We start from the raw sequence: 22457 nt of genomic DNA, 5'->3' as shown, positions 1-22457 counted from the left end.
TGAGGCTGTGATTAAGAAGTTGGAGCTCTTCTCTCTCTGCATTATCAAGGACAACACACAGGTATTTCCATCATTGTAGGATTTTTTTGTTTGCAAATTAACTCAAGCTTACGGACAATGTCAAATGTGATATAGCGAAGCACTTGACTGTGCGCAATAACGCAGGTACGAAACGGACGACACAAACAATTGGATTCATTATACCTTTCATGCCCTGCCTCCAGGCCACTTACCGGTATCTGAACAAGAGAGCCTCATTGAAATTGCAACAGGCGGTTCTGTAAAAATTGAATTTAATCAGAAGCCACTGCCAGATTTCTGGATAGGGCTGCGCTCAGAGTATCCTGCCTTGGCAAATCGTGCTGTGAAGACACTGGTGCCATTTGCAACCACATACCTTTGTGAGAGTGCATTCTTAGCCCTCACTAGCATGATAACTAAATACAGACACAGACTGTGTGTGGGAAATGATTTAAGACTGAGACTCTTTCCAATACAACCCAACATTGCAGAGTTATGTGCGTCCTTTCAAGCACACCCTTCTCATTAACGTATGGTGAGTTATTCACAATTTTTGATGAACAAGTAAGGTTTTATATGTAAGATGGCTAAATAATGAGCAAAATTATTGATTATAATTATATTATTATTTGTGCCCTGGTCCAATAAGAGCTCTTTGTCACTTCCCACGAGCCGGGTTGTGACAAAAACTCACACTCACACTCATTCTTATGTTTAAAAAAATGTATTGTGTGTGTGTGGCAGGGTTACATTGATGGCAAAAAACAACATTTGAGAGTGGCTGACCCTGGTGCTAGATGGGGGTACGCAGCTGGAGGTTAAATGTTTGAAGCGGTACGGGTCTATAAAAAGTTTGGGAACCTCTGAGAGAGTGAGGGGTTAGCTGACATGGCAAAACCAATCATTGAGAGCCTGTAATGTATTACTGCCACAGTATATGCACACAATATAATTCCCTGCCCTTCACATACTACCGGAGAAGGCCCATTGCGTAATTGACTAAATGGAGACTTTGGTGTTTAAGCGTGTGTGTGTGTTCCTCATCGGCATGCGTCCCCCACTCCCCTGTGACGTGAGTGTGTGTGTGATGCCGCGGCGGTATGTTGCATCGCCAGCATATTCCTCCCCCCGGCGACAACCCTGCCCCCCCTTCATCGTGGAAGCGGGACCCGCCAACAGCCCTGGCAGGCTGCCAAGCAGCGGGGCGATGCAGTGACTGGTGCTGGACACGGTTTAACGGAACACTGTCAAGCAGAACACTGTTAATATGAAGGATGGGGTTGGCATGACAAAGTTATATAATGCTAGGGGAGACATGATGTATGACTTATCAGCTGTTGTAGCACACACATGGTGCGCACACGCATAATGAATGCACACACATAATGAATGCACACACATAATGAATGCACACACATAATGAATGCACACGCATAATGAATGCACACGCATAATGAATGCACACACATAATGAATGCACACGCATAATGAATGCACACACATAATGAATGCACACACGTGTATGTTTAACTATTCTTGTGGGGATCAAACAATTGATTCCCATTCAAAATCCTATTTTCAGAGAGAGAGAGAGAGATTGCCATTCAAAATCCTATTTTCAGAGAGAGAGAGAGAGATTGCCATTCAAAATCCTATTTTCCCTAAGCCAGAGAGAGAATTAATGGACAGTGTGTTGTATGAGAATGGACAGAAAGGGTCAGTAGAGTAATGGTGTGTGTGATTGAAGTCATTCATCATAATGAGCTCGCTGCTCGTATTACCTTGACTTTATTGTTACTGTGTAGCTACAATGCAGTGCTTAGACTTGGTCTGGATAAACACCATATGGTGCTAATGAAAACACTGCATGAAGTGCTTTGTGTCAACACTAGAACCGCTAAAGCAGTCATTTTGATTGCTCATGATTTGAATTGTTTTATTACCCTGCCATTGTGCCCCCCTCCGTCCTTGACTTTTCCTAAATCAGTCTATATAACACACTGCTGTTATTAGAATCTTAATATCAAAAACAGAACTGGATCTATAACCAGTTTTATGAGGGCATGTCAATGTTATATGGTTTTCCCCGTTGCCCCTCCTTCTCCCGACAGTGGAATGTGCCTTGCCCAGTTGATAATCACCCTGTATAACTGCCTCAAACCTGAACTTAAAATATACTGAAAATAATTTCATACATATAAGAACAGATGAAATAAATGAACTTCTTTGGGATAGGGGTGGTATTTTGACGTCCGGATGAAAAGCGTGCCCAAAGTAAACTGCCTGCTACTCCGGCCCAGAAGCTAGGATATGCATATAATTGGTAGATTTGGATAGAAAACACTCTAAAGTTTCTAAAACTACTGTTACAATAATGTATGTGATTATAACAGAACTGAAATGGCAGCGAAACCCCAAGGACACCCCCCCCCCCCGCAAAAAAAAAAATTCTTACCACTGATTTCAATGGCTGGAACTTTTATAAGGTTTGATTGTAAACATCGGTTGACTTGTTTAGATAAGTGTATTGGTAACGTTTGGGATTCATTTTATATGTATTTTGAAGGAGGGAAAACGAGTGGATTATTGACTGAAGCGCGCCAGCTAAACTGAGTTTTTATGGATATAAAGGAGTTTATCGAACAAAGGGACCATTTGTAATGTAACTGGGACCTTTTGGAGTGCCAACAGAAGAAGATCTTCAAAGGTAAGGCATATATTATATTGCTATTTCTGACTTTCGTGTCGCAACTCCCTGGTTGAAAATGATTTGTTATGCATTTGTGTGCTGGGCACTGCCCTCAGATAATCACATGGTTTGCTTTCGCCGTAAAGCCTTTTAAAAATCTGACCCGGCGGCTTGATTAACTGCAAGTTAAGCTTTATTTTGATGTATTGCACTTGTGATTTCATGAAAGTTTAATATGTATAGAAATTTAATTTGAATTTGGCGCTCTGCAATTTCACCGGATGTTGGCCAGGTGGGACGGTAGCTTCCCACTGATCCGCAAGAAGTTTTAAGTAAAGTATGTTGGGGAGAAAGGGGGAGAATGGGGGTTGATGAGCGAGGGGAAGCAAATGTTGCATAATTATGTAATCACCAATTGTGAGTGAAGAACAGGACGGGCCATTCTACTGTATTGGTATATTCTTATTATAATCTCAAAATGGAATGTACCCTATATCAGTCCACCAAATCCAAGCAGTTGTATCAGTCCACTCTGACTACTTGGAGTACACAGTGAAAGTAAGTGTGTGTAATTTACAATGTCAGTGGATCACTTCAGAGAGTTCAAGCGTTACCTCCATTTCGATGACAAAGAAACAGACGCATTCGACATGGTATCCGGCGTATAAATAATTACATTTTTGACTGCTGTTATATCGACACTTCTGTTCATTATAATGCCATTATTGCTTTTGTGCTGATTTTCACTCTTTATCAAGCACACTTGGCGCTTATAATGATGTTTAGGCTACTGATGTTTTCATCATTTGACTGCACATCTTGCTGACGATGGGTCTTGGTGGTTGGGTTATTTCTAAAAAGATAAATAAGCTGTTACCGTGTTCCAACACACACACTTTCTGTTTCATAGTTGTAACAAAGGCACACCACAAATACAATTTATTGAAAACTTGAATTTGTGTTTTTTTGTTTTTGCATATACCCTACAGTAAGATAAACTAATGAAAATGCTATTGTTATTTGAAAAAAAATCATATACTAATGTTACCTTATACCTTCATAAACACAACTAAAATAGATATTTTTTTTGCGAAAGCATATATTAAATGTACTAAATAAACTGTTAGAATGTTGCAGTCAAAATTATTGTTCATTAGCTTGAAGGGGGAGGGGGTGAGGACAGATGGGGTTGGCATTTTCAGATGTTTTTTTCATGCTGCTCCTCTCCCAATCTGTATTTTCCTCTTTCTTTTTAATTTGATTTCTGCTCTTATTAGGATTCATGTCTGGTTCAACAAGTCAGGATGGTGTTTTGGGGCTTCAAGTCAGACTGGTGACATGGAACATTCATGGCTATGGGGAACAAATTAAGAGCTCCAGAGTATTTTCACATCTGAAGAGCCTGCATACTGATATTGTATTTCTTCATAAACGCAACTACGTGCTACCAACCTTACTAGATTGCGTAAAGCATGGGTTGGACAGGTTTTTCATTCTAATTTTAACGGCAAAGCCAGGGGAACAGCATCACACCTTATCTCTCAGGTATATGACACTTCACCAACTTAAACGCCAGTCAGCATCACACCTTATCTCTCAGGTATATGACACTTCACCAACTTCAACGCCAGTCAGCATCACACCTTATCTCTCAGTTATATGACACTTCACCAACTTCAACGCCAGTCAGCATCTCATCTTATCTCTCAGGTATATGACACTTCACCAACTTCAACGCCAGTCAGCATCTCATCTTATCTCTCAGGTATATGACACTTCACCAACTTAAACGCCAGTCAGCATCTCATCTTATCTCTCAGGTATATGACACTTCAACCAACTTCTCATCTTATCTCTCAGGTATATGACACTTCACCACTTCAACGCCAGTCAGCATCTCATCTTATCTCTCAGGTATATGACACTTCACCAACTTCAACGCCAGTCAGCATCTCATCTTATCTCTCAGGTATATGACACTTCACCAACTTCAACGCCAGTCAGCATCTCATCTTATCTCTCAGGTATATGACACTTCACCAACTTCAACGCCAGTCAGCATCTCATCTTATCTCTCAGGTATATGACACTTCACCAACTTCAACGCCAGTCAGCATCTCATCTTATCTCTCAGGTATATGACACTTCACCAACTTCAACGCCAGTCAGCATCTCATCTTATCTCTCAGGTATATGACACTTCACCAACTTCAACGCCAGTCAGCATCTCATCTTATCTCTCAGGTGTATGACACTTCACCAACTTCAACGCCAGTCAGCATCTCATCTTATCTCTCAGGTGTATGACACTTCACCAACTTCAACGCCAGTCAGCATCTCATCTTATCTCTCAGGTGTATGACACTTCACCAACTTCAACGCCAGTCAGCATCTCATCTTATCTCTCAGGTATATGACACTTCACCAACTTCAACGCCAGTCAGCATCTCATCTTATCTCTCAGGTATATGACACTTCACCAACTTCAACGCCAGTCAGCATCTCATCTTATCTCTCAGGTATATGACACTTCACCAACTTCAACGCCAGTCAGCATCTCATCTTATCTCTCAGGTATATGACACTTCACCAACTTCAACGCCAGTCAGCATCTCATCTTATCTCTCAGGTATATGACACTTCACCAACTTCAACAGTCAGCATCTCATCTTATCTCTCAGGTATATGACACTTCACCAACTTCAACGCCAGTCAGCATCTCATCTTATCTCTCAGGTATATGACACTTCACCAACTTAAACGCCAGTCAGCATCTCATCTTATCTCTCAGGTATATGACACTTCACCAACTTCAACGCCAGTCAGCATCTCATCTTATCTCTCAGGTATATGACACTTCACCAACTTCAACAACTTCAACGCCAGTCAGCATCTCATCTTATCTCTCAGGTATATGACACTTCACCAACTTCAACGCCAGTCAGCATCTCATCTTATCTCTCAGGTATATGACACTTCACCAACTTCAACGCCAGTCAGCATCTCATCTTATCTCTCAGGTATATGACACTTCACCAACTTAAACGCCAGTCAGCATCTCATCTTATCTCTCAGGTATATGACACTTCACCAACTTCAACGACACTTCACCAACTTAAACGCCAGTCAGCATCTCATCTTATCTCTCAGGTATATGACACTTCACCAACTTCAACGCCAGTCAGCATCTCATCTTATCTCTCAGGTATATGACACTTCACCAACTTCAACGCCAGTCAGCATCTCATCTTATCTCTCAGGTGTATGACTCGTCCCGTAAACTTGCAAGTGATCCCTTTAATATTAATTCAACTTTTGTGCCATTTTATTCTAACCTCTACAAATCTGAACCCCCATCAGATAATACGGCTATGTACAACTTTTTAGATAACTTGTTTATTCCATCCATTGATATGGACATGAGTAAAGTTCTGGACAACCCTTTGCATCTAGATGAGATAACAAACGGTCTGAAGTTTGTCGACGGCTTTCCCGTCGATTTTTATACAAAAATTCTCAGATCAACTTGCCAAATTACTATTAAATGTTCATTAAACCATTAGCTAAGGTTGGAAACCTGCCTTCAGTATGTCATATTTGATGATCAAACGGGGTTCATCAAAGGGTGACAACTGTTTTCCATGCCGTCTTTTGAACATTGTACTCTCGCCTTCTGTTTCTTCAGACCCCAAAATGTTTTTTTCTCTTGATGCGGAGAAGGCTTTCGACCGGGTGGAGTGGAATTATTTATTTAAGATTTTGGGAAGATTTGGTTTTGGGTGCAATTTCACGTCTGCTCTATTCTGCTCCTAAGGCTAGCGTACACACCAACTCTCAATATTCAAAATACGTCCCCCTCTTCAGAGGGACCTGTCAAGGGTGTCTTATGTCCCCGCTCCTTTTTGCACTTGCGATAGAACCGCTTTTTCTTGGCTTTAAAATTATCCACTTTCACTGGACTCCACCGAGCTGGTGAATAACATAAAGTGTCACTGTATGCAGATGATATACTATTATATTTCACTAACACTGTGAACTCGGTTGGTAACATACTGCATATTTTAAATACATTTTGATCATTCTCAGGTTACAAATTGAACATTTAAAAACGTGAATGTTTTCCGTTCAACCCCGCTGCCAAGCAAATTCCCCCTGGAGCCCTGCCTTTCCGTCTGTTACCCTCTGGTTTTTCCTATTTAGGTATGAATATAACACACTCTCTGGCTACCCTCCATAAAACTAATTTTGCAAGTCTAGTCACACAAGTTAAAGCAGTCTTACAATGCTGGGATAGTCTGACTCTCTCCTTAGCTGGCAGAATCCAATCTGTTAAAATGAACATTTTACCTAGGTTCTATACCTTTTTCAATGTCTTTCGATCTTTCTGCTGAAATATTTTTTGGCCAAGTTGGAAAGACTCATCAGTCCTTTTATTTGGGCAGGCATATCATCGAGCAGTACTTAAAAGAAGGAGACAAGATGAAGGTTTGGCACTTCCAAATATACTGCTTTACTATTGGATTATGGTCTGGTAAAATGCTAGAAGTACCAACTGGTGCTCATTAGAAGCACACTCTAGTCAATCATTCTCCTACTTGTGCCCCACTGTCCTTGTGACTTTCAAAGTATACTGGAAACCGGGCCTCCCGAGTGGGGCAGTGGCCACTAGAGATCCTAGTTTGAGTCCAGGCTCTCTCGCAGCCGGCCGTGACCGAGAGACGGCGGGGGCGGCGCACGATTGGCCCAGCGTTGTCCGGGTTAGTGCAGTATACTGGAAACCTCATTGTGCTCTCTACTTTGAAGATCTGGAGACAATTTTGTCAACATTTTAGACTTTCTGCCCCTTTCTCTTCTAGGCCCCATCTGTATCAACCACCTATTCTTACCCTCCAAACGCCACCAGGCTTTTTGTGGCAAGAGAGAGGTTTGGTATGTTTTAAAGATTTAGTTTGGGAAGTTTGCCAGTTTTAATGATCTCATAGCTAAATGTAATTAGGCTCATTATTTCCCGCTAGTTTCAAGTACTTAACTTTGTTCGCTCTCATTTGCCCATCTTTCCTCAACTACCTGCCAAGACGTTGCTAAAAGAGATTTTGTCTGATTTCTAGATTATATGAAGTTATGCTTTCCTCTGAACCCTCTCCAATAAACAATATCAAGACAGACTGGAGTATTGAACTTGAACATGACCTTACTGGTGGGAGGAGGTCCTTAGGGTTAACTCCACATCATCATGAGCTCGGTTAAGTTTAATTCAGTTCAAGGTCTTGCAGAAAAATTCACTACACCAAAGAAAAATGTTGTAAATTCCTCCCAGACACAAATGACACGTTTGATAGATGTTCAATCACTCTAGCAGACCACACCCATGTGTTATATGAATATTCTAAGTTGGCTGAGTATTGGTCATCTTTTTTTAATACTCTGTAATTCTAGATATTGACCTGCATCCTTGTCCTTTGATAGATATAGTTGGAGTTCAATCTTTGTTGCCTTGTCTGACTAAAAGTAAAGCAGACGTTGTAACTTCCCTCATAGCCCGCCGGCAGATCTTGCTTAATTCGAAATCCTTCAAACCTCCCATTTTATCAGCCTGGTTGAAAGACCTAATGTCTTTTCACCACTTGGAATTTTTTTTATACACTTTGAGAGGTTGTACTGAACTTTTCCTTTTGAACAGTTGCCTTCTATTGATCAGGGGTAAGAATTTTGGCCAACAGGGGATATGAGAAGGTATTGGAGGGAAAGGATAGTATGCTGTGATATTTTGTATTTATTTTTGTGTATCTATATGTGTGTATGTATGTACAGTTCCAGTCAAAAGTTTGGACACACCTACTCATTCAAGGGTTTTTCTTTAATATTACTATGTTCTACATTGTAGAATAATAGGGAAGACATCAAAACTATGAAATAACACATATGGAATCATGTTGTAAACAAATCAAAATATATTTTATATTTGGAATTCTTCAAAGTAGCCACGCTTTGCCTTGATGACCGCTTTGTACACTCTTGGCATTCTAGTGTTTGTGCTCCTCTCCCTTTTCTCACGGCAACGTGACACAAATCTTGCTGCTATGACTGCACTTTGTGGTATTTCACCTAATAGATATTGGAGTTTAACAATGTTGGATTTGTTTTCAAAATCTTTGTCATCTGTGGGAAATATGTGTCTCTAATCCATTTAGAAGGAGTTTAGGAAGTGCAGCTCGGTTTCCACCTCAATGGGCTCCTGAGTGGTGCAGCGGTCTAAGGCACTGCATCTCAGTGCTTGAGGTGTCACTACAGACACCCTGGTTTGAATCCAAGCTGTATCACAACCGTCCGTGATTTTGAGTCCCATAGGGCGGTGCACAATTGGCCCAGTGTCGTCCGGGTTTGGCCGGTGTAGGTCGTCATTGTAAATAAGAGTTTGTTCTTAACTGACTTGCCTTGTTAAATAAATGGGAAAAAATTTGTACAGTGGGCACATATTCTTTGTTCTCTTGATAGCCAGGTCTGCCAATGGCAGCCTCTCTCAATTGCATGGCCATGCTCACTGTGTCTGTACATAGCTCTGTCTCTCTCAATAGCAAGGCTATGCTCACTGTGTCTGTACATAGCTCTGTCTCTCTCAAGAGCAAGGCTATGCTCACTTTGTCTGTACATAGCTCTGTCTCTCAATAGCAAGGCTATGCTCACTGTGTCTGTACATAGCTCTGTCTCTCACACACACAGACGATATGCTGACGATGCGCTGAACTATATCATTAACATTTATTGGTCTCCTTCTAACAGGATGAAATACACCATGAACCACAGACGCATGATAACACATAGGCACAATTACACACACACACACACACACACACACACACACACACACACACACACACACACACACACACACACACACACACACACACACACACACACACACACACACACACACTCAAAGACAGATGCACACACATACACACACACACACACACACACACATACACAAAGACAGACGCGCACACACACACAAAGACACACGCACATACGCAAAGACACTCACACACATGTGTACACACACACACACACACACGCAAACACAAAGACAAACAGGCACTCGCACACACACTTGCGCCTGTTCTCATATCCTTTTATGAATGGATTTTTTAATCATCGTAGAGATAGTAAAAGCAGACCTCTAACTGTCCCTGACACCTCTAATAAACCCTCTTCATTGTCTCTGTCTCATGTAGTATTCTGGACCCGTCTTTATCTACTTGGCTACGTCCCAAATGACACCCTATTCCCTATATAGTGCCTTACGTCAGACCAGGGCCCAAAAGGAATAGGATGGCATTTGCAATGCACCCAATACAATGAAAAAGTAATGACTCTCCACTCACTGTGTCTGGATAGTGATATGGCTTTTATGAAAGGTGCTTTCTGTGCATATGAAATTATGTGATTGATTTGATATGGAGAGAGGTGTGAGTGAACCAGCATCTGTTGGGGAATTTGTTCTCTATGGTGGAGATTTATGTATATGTAAATTGAGCGAGGCTTTTTTTCTGTTTGTGCTCTATTAGCCCAGGGAATGGTACACATCCTGCTCTCTCTCTCTCTCTCTCTCTCTCTGTCTCTCTCTCTGTCTCTCTGCCTCTCTCTCTGCCTCTCTGTCTCTCTCTTCCTCTCTCTACCTCTCTCTCTGCCTCTCTGTCTCTCTGTCTCTCTCTCTGCCTCTCTCTGCCTCTCTGTCTCTCTCTCTCTCTCTCTCTCTCTCTCTCAGTAATGCTCTCGCTGTCGCTCTCTGTCTATCTCGAACTCGCTCTCTCTCTGCAACGCGCTCGCTGTCACTCTCTCTCTCTCTCGTGCTGTCTCTCTTTGTCTCTTTCAGTAACGCTCTCGCTGTCGCTCTCTGTTTGTCTTTCTCTGTCTCTCTGTCTCTCACTCTCTGTGTGTGGCAGGCGGATAAGAGGCTTTACATATGGGTTCTTTGTGCTTTAAGGAATAATTTCCCCTCTCCCTTTATCCCCTTGGACCTCTTAGAGATTTTACTTACTTCGCTCTTAATTAATTAGCCCCTGATAAGACGGTGGTGACGCTGCTGAAGGCCCCGCCATGGAAGAAACACACACGTGTTTCTATTGAGTCTGTGTGTGTGTGTGTGTGTGTGTGTGTGTGTGTGTGTGTGTGTGTGTGTGTGTGTGTGTGTGTGTGTGGGGGGGGGGACAGCAGGCGCACAGTGAACAGACCAATGCTGCTGTATCTACAGGCTCTGTGGATGACGACATCATTTAAATACTCACAGCTTGGGAAACTGGATAAGCTTCTGGACACAAACACACATATATATACACATATATATATACACACACACACACACACACACACACACACACACACACACACACACACACACACACACACACACACACACACACACACACCTGGCGGGCAGTTTAGGAAATGTTCTAGGTGTAATTATAGAAGCCCTCACTCCTGACTAAGGTCCATAACTGTTTAGCCTTTCCAGGCTACTCTATGTCCGTGGGTGGTTTTTCCACATGTCCAGAGAAGTGCATGTGTGTGCATTCATGCATGTGTGTGCGCGCGTGTGTGTGTATCCACCAGGTTGTAAAACGTTTTCCCGTCTCTCCTGTAAAGTAATGGTCAGTATTGTCTGAGAGGTGATGGTCTGAATGCCCCGGGCTTCATTTGAAGTCCCCGCTGATCTAGAATCAGTTGTTATGGATGGGACTATTCCCTATGTAGTGCACTACTGTCCATAGTGCTCTTGTCAAAAGTAGTGCACTATGTAGGGAATAGGGTGCCATTTGAATAGGGTACCATTTGTATTGTTGTGATGTAAGATCAGCTGTTATAGATGGTTGTAGTAATATACCATGGGTTAATGAATAGCTTCCACAGGTTCCAGGTCAGCTGTTATAGATGTTTGTAGTAATATTCCCTGGGTTAATGAATAGCTCCTACAGGTTCCCGGTCAGCTTTCTCTCTTTCCTCCTGTCTTCCACCTCTTCTTGCCACCCCTCCACTTTACTAGCTGTGTCATTAACAGTTGTAATAGGGGCACATGGAAAAATGTGTGGAGACTAAATGGTTACAACTCTCATATGCACAGTCATGTCAACCCCCCTTATCTCGTATTATTGAAAGTGGAACTGACAGCATTTTAGCGATGTGAAATCTTATTCAAGTCTGTTTATAGGAACAATATGACACTTTCAGTACATATGATCATTTTTTGGGGTGGCAGGTAGTCTAGTGGTTAGAGTGTTGGGCCAGTAACTGAAAGGTTGCTAGATTGAATCCCTGAGCTGACAAGGTAAAAATTGGTTGTTCTGCCCCTGAACAAGGTTTAAACACTGTTCCTAGGCTGTCATTGTAAATAAGAATTACCTGACTTGCCTAGTCACACAGAGGTTATATTATATATATATTTTCAATTTTTCATAAATTCATAGAATGTTTGGGAATGGCGTATAGTAAGTAATTTGTGAAATTACTATGGCAGTATAGAGTGGGAAAGTGGCAGTGCATTTTGACAATTAATAGACACTGCAGTTAATAAAACCTAATACAAACATCTGTCTTGCCCAGTACCGGAGTCTACGCAGACCGTTGCGCCATATCTAATCAGAGCTACAATTGGCTTTTATGCAAATAAGCCAATTGCCATATGGGCCTGCCATCATTCACTTTGAACTGGACTGTGTGTTTGTTTGTTTACAGCCAGTAGCAACAGTGCAACTTTAGATTATTAGAACGCTTTCGCCAAAACCACAAAATAAAGCTCAATGGATATCTGCAAATGTTGTAAATACCACGGGAGTCCTCTTACATTTGTGAACTTTACAGTCCTATTGATCAAACAACCATGAACAGGTTGTCTTTCTCTTCCTCAGTCGTGCACATCAACAAGTTTGTCAGCAACTAATGCTAGCCGGAGCGAGATGAGCTAAAATCTATCGAGGGAACAGTAGATAAACCCTCTCAAATGTTTTACCTAGTTGGCTGTCAAAATTGCATTGGCCTGCACGTCCTTCTGCAGCTTGCCTGCCAATGTATGCTTGTCCAAACCCACATTTTGACAACTGAATGGGAGCTTGCCTGCCTGCCCGCCCATTTGATCAATGCTAAATATATTTGATAGACAACTAAGGATGTGTTCGTAAATGCATCCAGTGTGTGCGATCTGAGCGTAAATTCAGAGTGTTGTCAGATTGTCTGTTCAAACAGTACCAGTCAAAAGATTGGACACCTACTTATTCAAGGGTTTTTATTTATTTGTACTATTTCCTACACTGTAGAATAATAGTGAAGATTTCAGAACCATGAAATGATACATATGGAATGATGTAGTAACCAAAAAAGTGTTAAACAATCCATCAGTTTTTCTGCGCATTGGCACACTCAGACGAGATTGCTTTCTCCCCAATTTCGTGATATCCAATTGGTAGTTGCAATCCGGTCTCAACGGCAACTCCCCAACCGACTCAGGAGAGGTGATGGTCGAGAGTCATGCGTCTTCCCAAAACATGACTTGCCAAGCCGCGCTGCTTCTTGACACTCTGCTCGCTTAACCCGGAAGTCCTCATCTCATTTCTGTAGAGCTGCTGACTATGCTGTCTGACAAAATCACTGTTTTAGTTGTTCTTCAAAGTAAATAAGGGACACTTTTTTGACTGCTGAATACCGACTTTCAATCACTTAGATCATGTATTTTCAGATAGAGATACCTCGCGAAGCAACTGCTCTCCTATCGATCAAGTATTCTTCTGATCAAGCATTCTTCTGTATAAAAGAAACAGACCGGACAAGTATGCTCGCAACGGATTATGGTCATTGTAGCTATTATGTCATGTAGTTGGCTATTTCTGTAGTATCCCTGGTTGTGATTGGTGGATTCTCCCTCTGCTCCAACCTCTCCAACTTGTGTTTGTATGTGTGTTTTTCAGAGGGGTAGAGATAAAGTGAAAGTCAAACTGCGTACAATTGGGCAATGAAGTAATCTTCTTCCTTCTTCATCTCTCTCTTCCAGCTGTCATGTATGTGATGGGAGCCCTGGGGCCGGCAGCGGGATATCTGTTAGGAGGAGTTCTGATTGGTTTCTACGTCGACCCCACAACTGTCGTCCATATTGACCAGAGTGACCCACGCTTTGTTGGCAACTGGTAAGAGGGTGTGTGCGTGTGTGTGTGTGCGTGCATGCGTCCGTGTGTGCGTGTGTGTTGATGTGTTCTAACAATATCTATTTATGTCTACCTTTGGTCCCCAGGTGGAGTGGGTTCTTGCTGTGCTCAATAGCCATGCTCCTGGTCATCTTCCCCATGTTTGCCTTCCCGAAGAAGCTGCCTCCGCGCCACAAGAAGAAGAAGAAGAAGATGACCTCATCAGTAGATGACGTGTCCAGCGTTGAGGATTTTATGATGGAGAAGGGGGAGGGACAGAACGTCCAGACTGGCATGGGCTTCGGGAAGGACATCAAAGGTGTGTTTGTGTGTGTGTACAGGGCCGTAGACTACCTATTTAATGTAACAGTCCATTGGTTTGCCATTGTAAAAGAGGGTCTGTGAACCATATGGGATATTGTCAAATATGAATGTGATAATGGCTCAGTCATCTGCTGTCCAATAGAAGCTCTATGATGAGTCACTAATCTGCTAGCCAATGGAAGACCAGTGATGCAGTCATCCTTAAAAACCCATTGATCAGCATGGATTCACCTGAAATAGACTTAGCCTTAGAGATCCTCAGTTAACCAATCTGTTGTAGCTAAGCTGGAGTGATGCTTATTCTGCCCCTCTCCAGATAGGGTGCGTCCCAAATGGCCCCATGGGCCCTGGTTGAAAGTAGCGCGCTATATATGGAATAGGGTGAGATGCAAAGAAAATAGGGAAAATGACAGCTCGCAACACGCATCTGATTATTTACAGTGTATTCGGAAAGTATTCAGACCCCTTGACTTTTTCCAAAATGGATTTAAAAATGTTTTGCTCTCATCAATCTACCCACAATACCCCATAATGACAAAGCAAAAACAGGTTTTTAGAAATGTTTGCAAATGTATAATTAAAAAAAATGGAAATATCACATTTACACAAGTATTCAGACCCTTTACTCAGTACTTTGTTGAAGCACTTTTGGTAGCAATTACAGCCTTGAGTTTTCTTAGGTATGATGCCACAAGCGTAGTACACCTGTATTTGGGGAGTTTCTCCCATTCTTCTCTGCAGATCCTCTCAAGGATCCTCTCTGTCAGGCTGGATGGGGAGCGTCACTGCACATCTATTTTGATGTCTCTTCAGAGATATTCAATCAGGTTCAAGTCCGGGCTCTGGCCGGGCCACTCAAGGACATTCAGACTTGTCCCGAAGCCACTGCTGCGTTGTCTTGGCTGTGTGCTTTGGGTCATTGTCCTGTTGGAAGGTGAACCTTCAGCTCAGTCTGAGGTCCTGAGCACTCTGGAGCAGGTTTTCATCAAGGATCTCTCTGTACTTTGCTCTGTTCATCTTTTCCTCGATCCTGACTAGTCTCCCAGTCCCTGCCGCTGGAAAACATTCCCAAAGCATGATGCTGCTACCACCATGCTTCACCGTAGGGATGGTGCCAGGTTTCCTCCCGCCGTAACGCTTGGCATTCAGGCCAAAGACATCAATCTTGGTTTCATCAGACCAGAGAATTTTGGTTCTCATGGTCTGAGAGTCTTTAGGTGCTTTTCGTCAAACTCCAAGCGGGTTGTCATGTGCCTTTTACTGAGGACTGGCTACCATAAAGGCCTGATTGATGGAGTCCTGCAAAGATGGTTGTCCTTCTGGAAGGTCCTCCCATCTCCACAGAGGAACTCTGGAGCTCTGTCAGAGTGACCATCGTGATCTTGGTCACCTCCCTGACCAAGACCCTTCTCCCCCAATTGCTCAGTTTGTCCGGCCGGCCAGCTCTAGGAAGTCTTGGTGGTTCCAAACTTTTTCCATTTAAGAATGACGCAGCCGCTGTGTTCTTGGGGACCTTCAATGCTGCAGAATTTTTTGGTTCTCTTCCCCAGATCTGTGCCTCGGCACAATCCTGTCTCGGAGTTCTACAGAAAATTCCTTCAACCGGGCTTGGTTTTTGCTCTGACATGCACTGTCAACTTTGGGACCTTATATAGACAGGTGTGTGCCTTTCCAAATCCTGTCCAGTCAATTGAATTTACCAGAGGTAGACTCCAATAAAGTTGTAGAAACATCTCAAGGACAATCAATGGAAACAGGTTGCACCTGAGCTCACAGTAAAGTCTCACAGTAAAGTGTCTGAATACTTATGTAAATAAGGTATTTCTGTTTTGTTTTAAAAAAAAATACATATTAGCCCATTTTAGAATAAGGCTGGAATGTAACAAAATGTGGAAAAAGTGAAGGGGTCTGAATACTTTCCAAATCACTGTATTATGATTAGGATTTCTTTGATTCAGATTGTTTACATTCATCATTGAAACCACAATGTCACATATAATTGAACACATACACACAACATGAGCAGATTAACTCGGTCAAAACATTTCTTTATTAAAGATGATCAGAAAGAATGTCGGTACTTATTTATTTTGATCCAAAGCCACGAGTGAGTGAGTCGCTCTGCTTTATGCTGACAAATATAGCTTTATGCTGCAAAATAGCCTACTAAATAGGCCAAGCCTAAACAAATACATTACATTTCCTAAATAAACTAGTACATTTCATAAATAAAACAAATAAATGAAATAGCTCAGGTCTTGAAAATATGGGCAACCTTTTTTTCCCCCTCTGTATTCTCGCTGGACTCTCTTTCATTCAGTTTCTTCTTAACATCAGCATAGAAGGACTCTGTGTTTCAGGAACTCACTCTATATAGAGGGGCTATCAGTCTTTCCACACTGTGGTAAATAAAGCCAGTCTGTTATTTAGAATTCTTTCTGTTTTTAAGAGATAGAAACCAAAGCCTAATCAACGTTCTAACTCTCCCTTGCAATAGTGTGACGGAATGACGCATTTTACCACCCTCTACCACAAACGTGTCACGGCGTGAAGCTCAAAACCTTTAATTGATGAACCACTGTATATACAGTGTCCTTATGTAAAAAAAAAGTTTCCTCATTTCCTCTCCAGTCTTTTCCAGAGTCTTTGTCCTGTGACTCTCCTCTCTGGGGGACTTAGTCATGTTCCCCCTCACAGCGCACACTAATCTAACTTTATCACTCTGAAACTGCAGATGAGGCACGGCTTTCTGGGCTTTTCATTATGTGTATTTGAGTCCAGTACAGGCTGCCTGCCAGCATGTTTGTGTTTGGGTGGAACGGATCAATTCAACACTTTGTGCCCCAAAGGCAGGAGACCACTGAAGTGGCTGTTTCAACCTTCTGAAAACGACTGTGACTCACTATGACCGTGTCCCAAATGACACCATATTCCCTATGTAGTGCATTACCGTATGTGGTCCTGGTCTAAAGTACTACACTAAATAGGGGACCATTTTGAACACACTGTTGTTTCAGACGGCTGTTTTTAGGAATCATGATGTGGTTGAATGATTTAATAACTCTCCCATTCATTTACATTTTAGTCATTTAGCAGACACTCTTATCCAGAGCAACTTACTGGAGCAATTAGAGTTAAGTTTCTTGCTCGGGGAAACATCAACAGATTCTTCACCTAGTCAGCTCAGGGATTCGAACCAGCGACCTTTCTGGTTACTGGTCCAACGCTCTTAACCACTAGGCTACATTCACCCAAACTGTCTCTCTCACTCTGTACCTGATCTATTGGCCCAAAGACACTCTAGGAATTGATCTCTCCACTGTTTGCATTCATTTTCTTTGCAATCCTGAAAAAGTGGACAAAACTGAGGGGGAACTAGACAAATGATTGACCAATAGGGGAGGGGAGGGCCAATGTCTTGTTGAAACTAAAGGATGATTGGGTCAAAACGCATTGGATCATTCATGACACAAACACGAACCCCAACTTTCTGTCCTGCTTATACACACAACCATGTGACGAGAGAGGGATGGCAAATCAAATTAAGTAAACAATAAGCTATTGGCTTTCAATAATTAGGGTCCAAATTAGAGGTAGACCGATTATGATTTATCAACGCCGATACCGATACCGATTATTGGATGACCAAAAAAAGCCGATAACGATTAATCAGACGATTTTTATTTATTTATTTATTTGTAATAATGACAATTACAACAATACTGAATGAACACTTTTAGTTTAACTTAATATAATACATCAATAAAATCAATTTAGACTCAAATAAATAATCAAACATGTTCAATTTGGTTTAAATAATGCAAAAACAAAGTGTTGGAGAAGAAAGTAAAAGTGCAATATGTGCCATGTAAGAAAACGTTTAAGTTCCTTGCTCAAAACATGAGAACATATGAAAGCTGGTGGTTCCTTTTAACATGAGTCTTCAACATTCCCAGATAAGAAGTTTTAGGTTGTAGATATTATAGGAATTATAGGACTATTTCTCTCTATACCATTTGTATTTCATATACCTTTGACTATTGGATGTTCTTATAGGCACTTTAGTATTGCCAGTGTAACAGTATAGCTTCCGTCCCTCTCCTCGCCCCTCCCTGGGCTCAAACCAGGAACACATCGACAACAGCTACCCTTGAGGCATCATTACCCAACGCTCCACAAAAGCCACGGGGAACAACTACTTCAAGGTCTCAGACCGAGTGAAGTCACCGATTGAAATGCTATTAGCGTGCACCCCGCTAACGAGCTCGGAAGTTGATAGGCTTGAAGTCATAAACAGCTCAATGCTTGAAGCATAGCAAAGAGCTGCTGGCAAACGCACAAAAGTGCTGTTTGAATGAATGCTTACGAGCCTGCTGCCTCCTACCACTGCTCAGTCAGACTGCTCTATCAAATATCAAATCATATACTTAATTATAACATAATAACACACAGAAATATGAGCCTTTGGTCATTAAAAATGGTCAAATCCGGGAAACTATAATTTCGAAAACAAAACATTTATTCTTTCAGTGAAATACGGAACCGTTACGTATTTTATCTAATGGGTGGCATCCATAAGTCTAAATATTCTTGTTACATTGCACAGCCTTCAATGTTATGTCATAATTACGTAAAATTCTGGCAAATTAGTTCGCAACGAGCCAGGCGGCCCAAACTGTTGCATATACCCTGACTCTGCGTGCAATGAACGCAAGAGAAGTGACAGAATTTCCCAGTTTAATATTGCATGCTAACCTGGATTTCATTTTAACTAAATATGCAGGTTTAATAAAATATACTTCTGTGTATTGATTTTAAGAAAAGCATTGATGTTTATGGTTAGGTACATTCGTGCAACGATTGTGCTTTTTTCACAAATGCGCTTTTGTTAAATCATCCCCCATTTGGCGAAGTTGGCTGTTTTTGTTAGGAATAAATAGTCTTCACACAGTTCGCAACGAGCCAGGCGGCCCAAACTGCTGCATATACCCTGACTCTGTTGCAAGAGAAGTGACACAATTTCCCTAGTTAAAATAAATTTGCATTAGCAGGCAATATTAACTAAATATGCAGGTTTAAAAATATACTTGTGTATTGATTTTAAGAAAGGCGTTGATGTTTATGGTTCGGTACACATTGATGCAACGACAGTGCTCTTTTCGCGAATGCGCTTGTTAAATCACCCGTTTGGCGAAGTAGGCTGTGATTCAATGATAAATTAACAGGCACTGCATCGATTATATGCAACGCAGGACAAGCTAGATAAATTAGTAATATCATCAACCATGTGTAGTTAACTAGTTATTATGTTAAGATTGATTTTTATAAGATACGTTTAATGCTAGCTAGCACCTTACCCTGGCTCCTTGCTGCACTCCCGTAACAGGTGGTCAGCCTGCCACACAGTCCCCTCGTGGAGCGCAATGTAATCGGCCATAATCGGTGTCCAAAAATGCCGTTTACCGATTGTTATGAAAACTTTAACCGGCCATTCCGATTAATCGGTCGACCTCTAGTCCAAATTGTATCATCGTGACCTCTTGAACCCAAACTTTCTAGATATGTTCACGCACGCACGCACACACACACACACACACACACACACACACACACACACACACACACACACACACACACACACACACACACACACACACACACACACACACACACACGTGATTAATCCAATGAATGATAAAACAAAGAAAGGGTGAAATTGGGTTAGGAGGAGCTTATAGCTCTAATTATAAATTGTCTTCAGGCAGCGGGGGAGCAGAATTTGGCGTTCCTGGTTTCTTAAGGCTTATTCACATATTCTGGTTATGACTGGAGAGAGAGATAAGTGCAACAAAAATATTTGGAATTGAACTTTAAGTGGTGTTTCAAGTGGCTCCACACTCCACAAAATATACAATTTCTCAGCACAACACACACTCTATGCACAGAGGATTGTGTGTGTGTGTGTGTGTGTGCGTGTGCGTGCGTGCGTGCGTGCGTAAAATCTCTGTGATACTGATGATGCTTCCTGAGGTGTGAAAGTAAACAGTTTCCTCTGTGACCAATAACAAACAGCTGCTGTCCAAGCAGTGATCACTCTGGGGTGTTACAAATAAAATGGGACCTCTGGCGTGTTATAGCGATAGGATTTCTTCCTTGTAGAGAAACAACTCACATTGGTCGATGTTGCGTATTGTGGATCCTTGATGTAAATCTAACGTTTTCTAGAAAAAATTGAGCAAAAATTGTCCAATTAGTGCACAGTAGTTGTGTGTCTAGATAGCTGTAATGTGTTACCACCCAGGTCTATTGAACACACAAGAACACGCCATCTTTTCTTCTGGCTATTCCTCATTGGGTCATTGGTGTTATTTGAGGTGAGTGTCCCTTGTCCCACCCTGCCTTGCCCGGTAACAGTGGGTTATTTATAGGGCTGTGGCGTTCATGACATTTTGTCAGACGGTTATTGTCATGCAAAAGACTGCTGGTCTCACCGTAATTCACAGTTAATTAACATTTAGCGTCTCCAGACCTCCAAGCATACAATGTGTGTGTGTGTGTGTGTGTGTGTGTGTGTGTACATGTGGGTGTCTACTGTATGTTTGTCTATTAGTGTACTCATGTCTCTGGTCTCTCCCCAGACCTCCCCAAGGCAGCGATAAGGATCCTGTCCAACACGACGTTCCTGTTTGTCAGTCTGTCCTACACAGCAGAATGTGCCATCGTTACAGCCTTCATCACATTCATTCCCAAGTTCATAGAGTCCCAGTTTGGCATCCCTGCTTCTAACGCCAGCATATACACAGGTAAGACTAACACTGTTTCTCTCGCTCGCTCGCTCTCTCTCTCTCTCTCTCTCGCTCTCTCTCCCTCTCTGTGTCTCTCTCTGTGTCTCTCTCTGTGTCTCTCTCTCTCTGTGTGTCTCTCTCTCTCTGTCTCTCTCTGAATGTGTCTCTGTCTCTTTCTCTCTCTCTCCCTGTGTCTCGCTCTCTGTGTGTGTCTCTCTGTCTCTCTGTGTGTCTCTTTCTCTCTGTGTATGTGTGTGTCTCTCTCTCTCTGTGTCTCTTTCTGTGTGTGTGTGTGTGTATGTGTGTTACCCGCTGTTTTTAGGCTGTCATTGAAAATAAGATGTTGTTCTTAACTGACCTGCCTAGTTAAAAGGTAAAAGAATATATAGCCCTCTGTCTTCTTCTCTCAATTACTCTTCCTGTCTCTTGAGTCGCTCTACACACACACACACACACACACACACACACACACACACACACACACACACACACACACACACACACACACACACACACACACACACACACACACACACACACACACACACACACACACACACACACACCTGTGGGGACAGAACAGTGTAGTGATGGGCCATGGTACTGTAGTGTAGAGGGACAGTCAGAGGGCTCTAGTCAGCTCTACTGTTGTGTGTGTGTGTAAGCTCGACAGTCCTGTACTCTCCCTGAGGCACCCATTAGCGACACAAACCCACACTCAGATCACAACAAACACATCGTTTCCACATTGCCTTTGCTGTAGCATTTGTAATAACATGTATTTTAAACGCATGTATACATATGTACATGTACCACGGCAGCCATATTGCTTCAGAAGCTCACCACCCATCAACACATACAGAGGTCAGAGGGCTGTTATACCTTAATCAGTGAATCGTCTCTTCCAATCTATAACACTTAACACCCTAATCTGTATTACTGGGAACTAGCAGGTCATTGATTGACAACTTGATATTGACAGGGCAGCCTTCGACAGCCCAGGGAGGGAGAAGTGTGTGTGTGTGTGTGTGTGTGTGTGTGTGTGTGTGTGTGTGTGTGTGTGTGTGTGTGTGTGTGTGTGTGTGTGTGTGTGTGTGTGTGTGTGTGAGGCACCCACGGTGACGTTAGTTCATCTGCCTGTTGCCAAGAGACAAGAAGAAGAGAGAAAGATAGGTTAGTAGTGTAAGATGATGATGTCAACAGAGGATACCTTAGGAGGAGCAGAGTCATGGAATGATGAGGGCTGACCTGACCATTCACAAAGCATCACAGAGTGCTGATCTAGGATCAATGTAGTCTTTTGGGTTATAATGAATAAGATCATATGTACGGGCGGGGATCTGATCCTAGATCAACACTCCTACTCTGATACGCTTTTTGAACATTATGGTTTATGAACATCCTAGCTTGTTTTACGAAGAGATAAGAGAATACTGTCATAGGATTGTAGGAATGGTAGAGGTGTTGAGT

General features: G+C 42.2%; 1 protein-coding gene across 1 annotated transcript in view; it reads left to right on the top strand.

Moving 5' to 3' along the window:
• Nucleotides 1-22457, top strand: part of LOC135517392 (solute carrier organic anion transporter family member 5A1-like) — a 94767-nt gene that overhangs the window by 49627 nt on the left and 22683 nt on the right. Inside the window, exons 3-5 of the mRNA XM_064941638.1 lie at nt 13749-13881; nt 13986-14197; nt 20841-21005. Of these exons, the coding sequence (XP_064797710.1) occupies nt 13749-13881; nt 13986-14197; nt 20841-21005 (510 nt within the window). The remainder of the gene's footprint in view (nt 1-13748; nt 13882-13985; nt 14198-20840; nt 21006-22457) is intronic.

Source organism: Oncorhynchus masou, chromosome 28 (genome assembly GCF_036934945.1).
Source record: "Oncorhynchus masou masou isolate Uvic2021 chromosome 28, UVic_Omas_1.1, whole genome shotgun sequence".
Taxonomy (NCBI): Eukaryota; Metazoa; Chordata; class Actinopteri; order Salmoniformes; family Salmonidae; genus Oncorhynchus; species Oncorhynchus masou.
The sequence above is the reverse complement of the archived record's forward strand: the minus strand, read 5'-3'. Positions and strand labels throughout refer to the sequence as shown.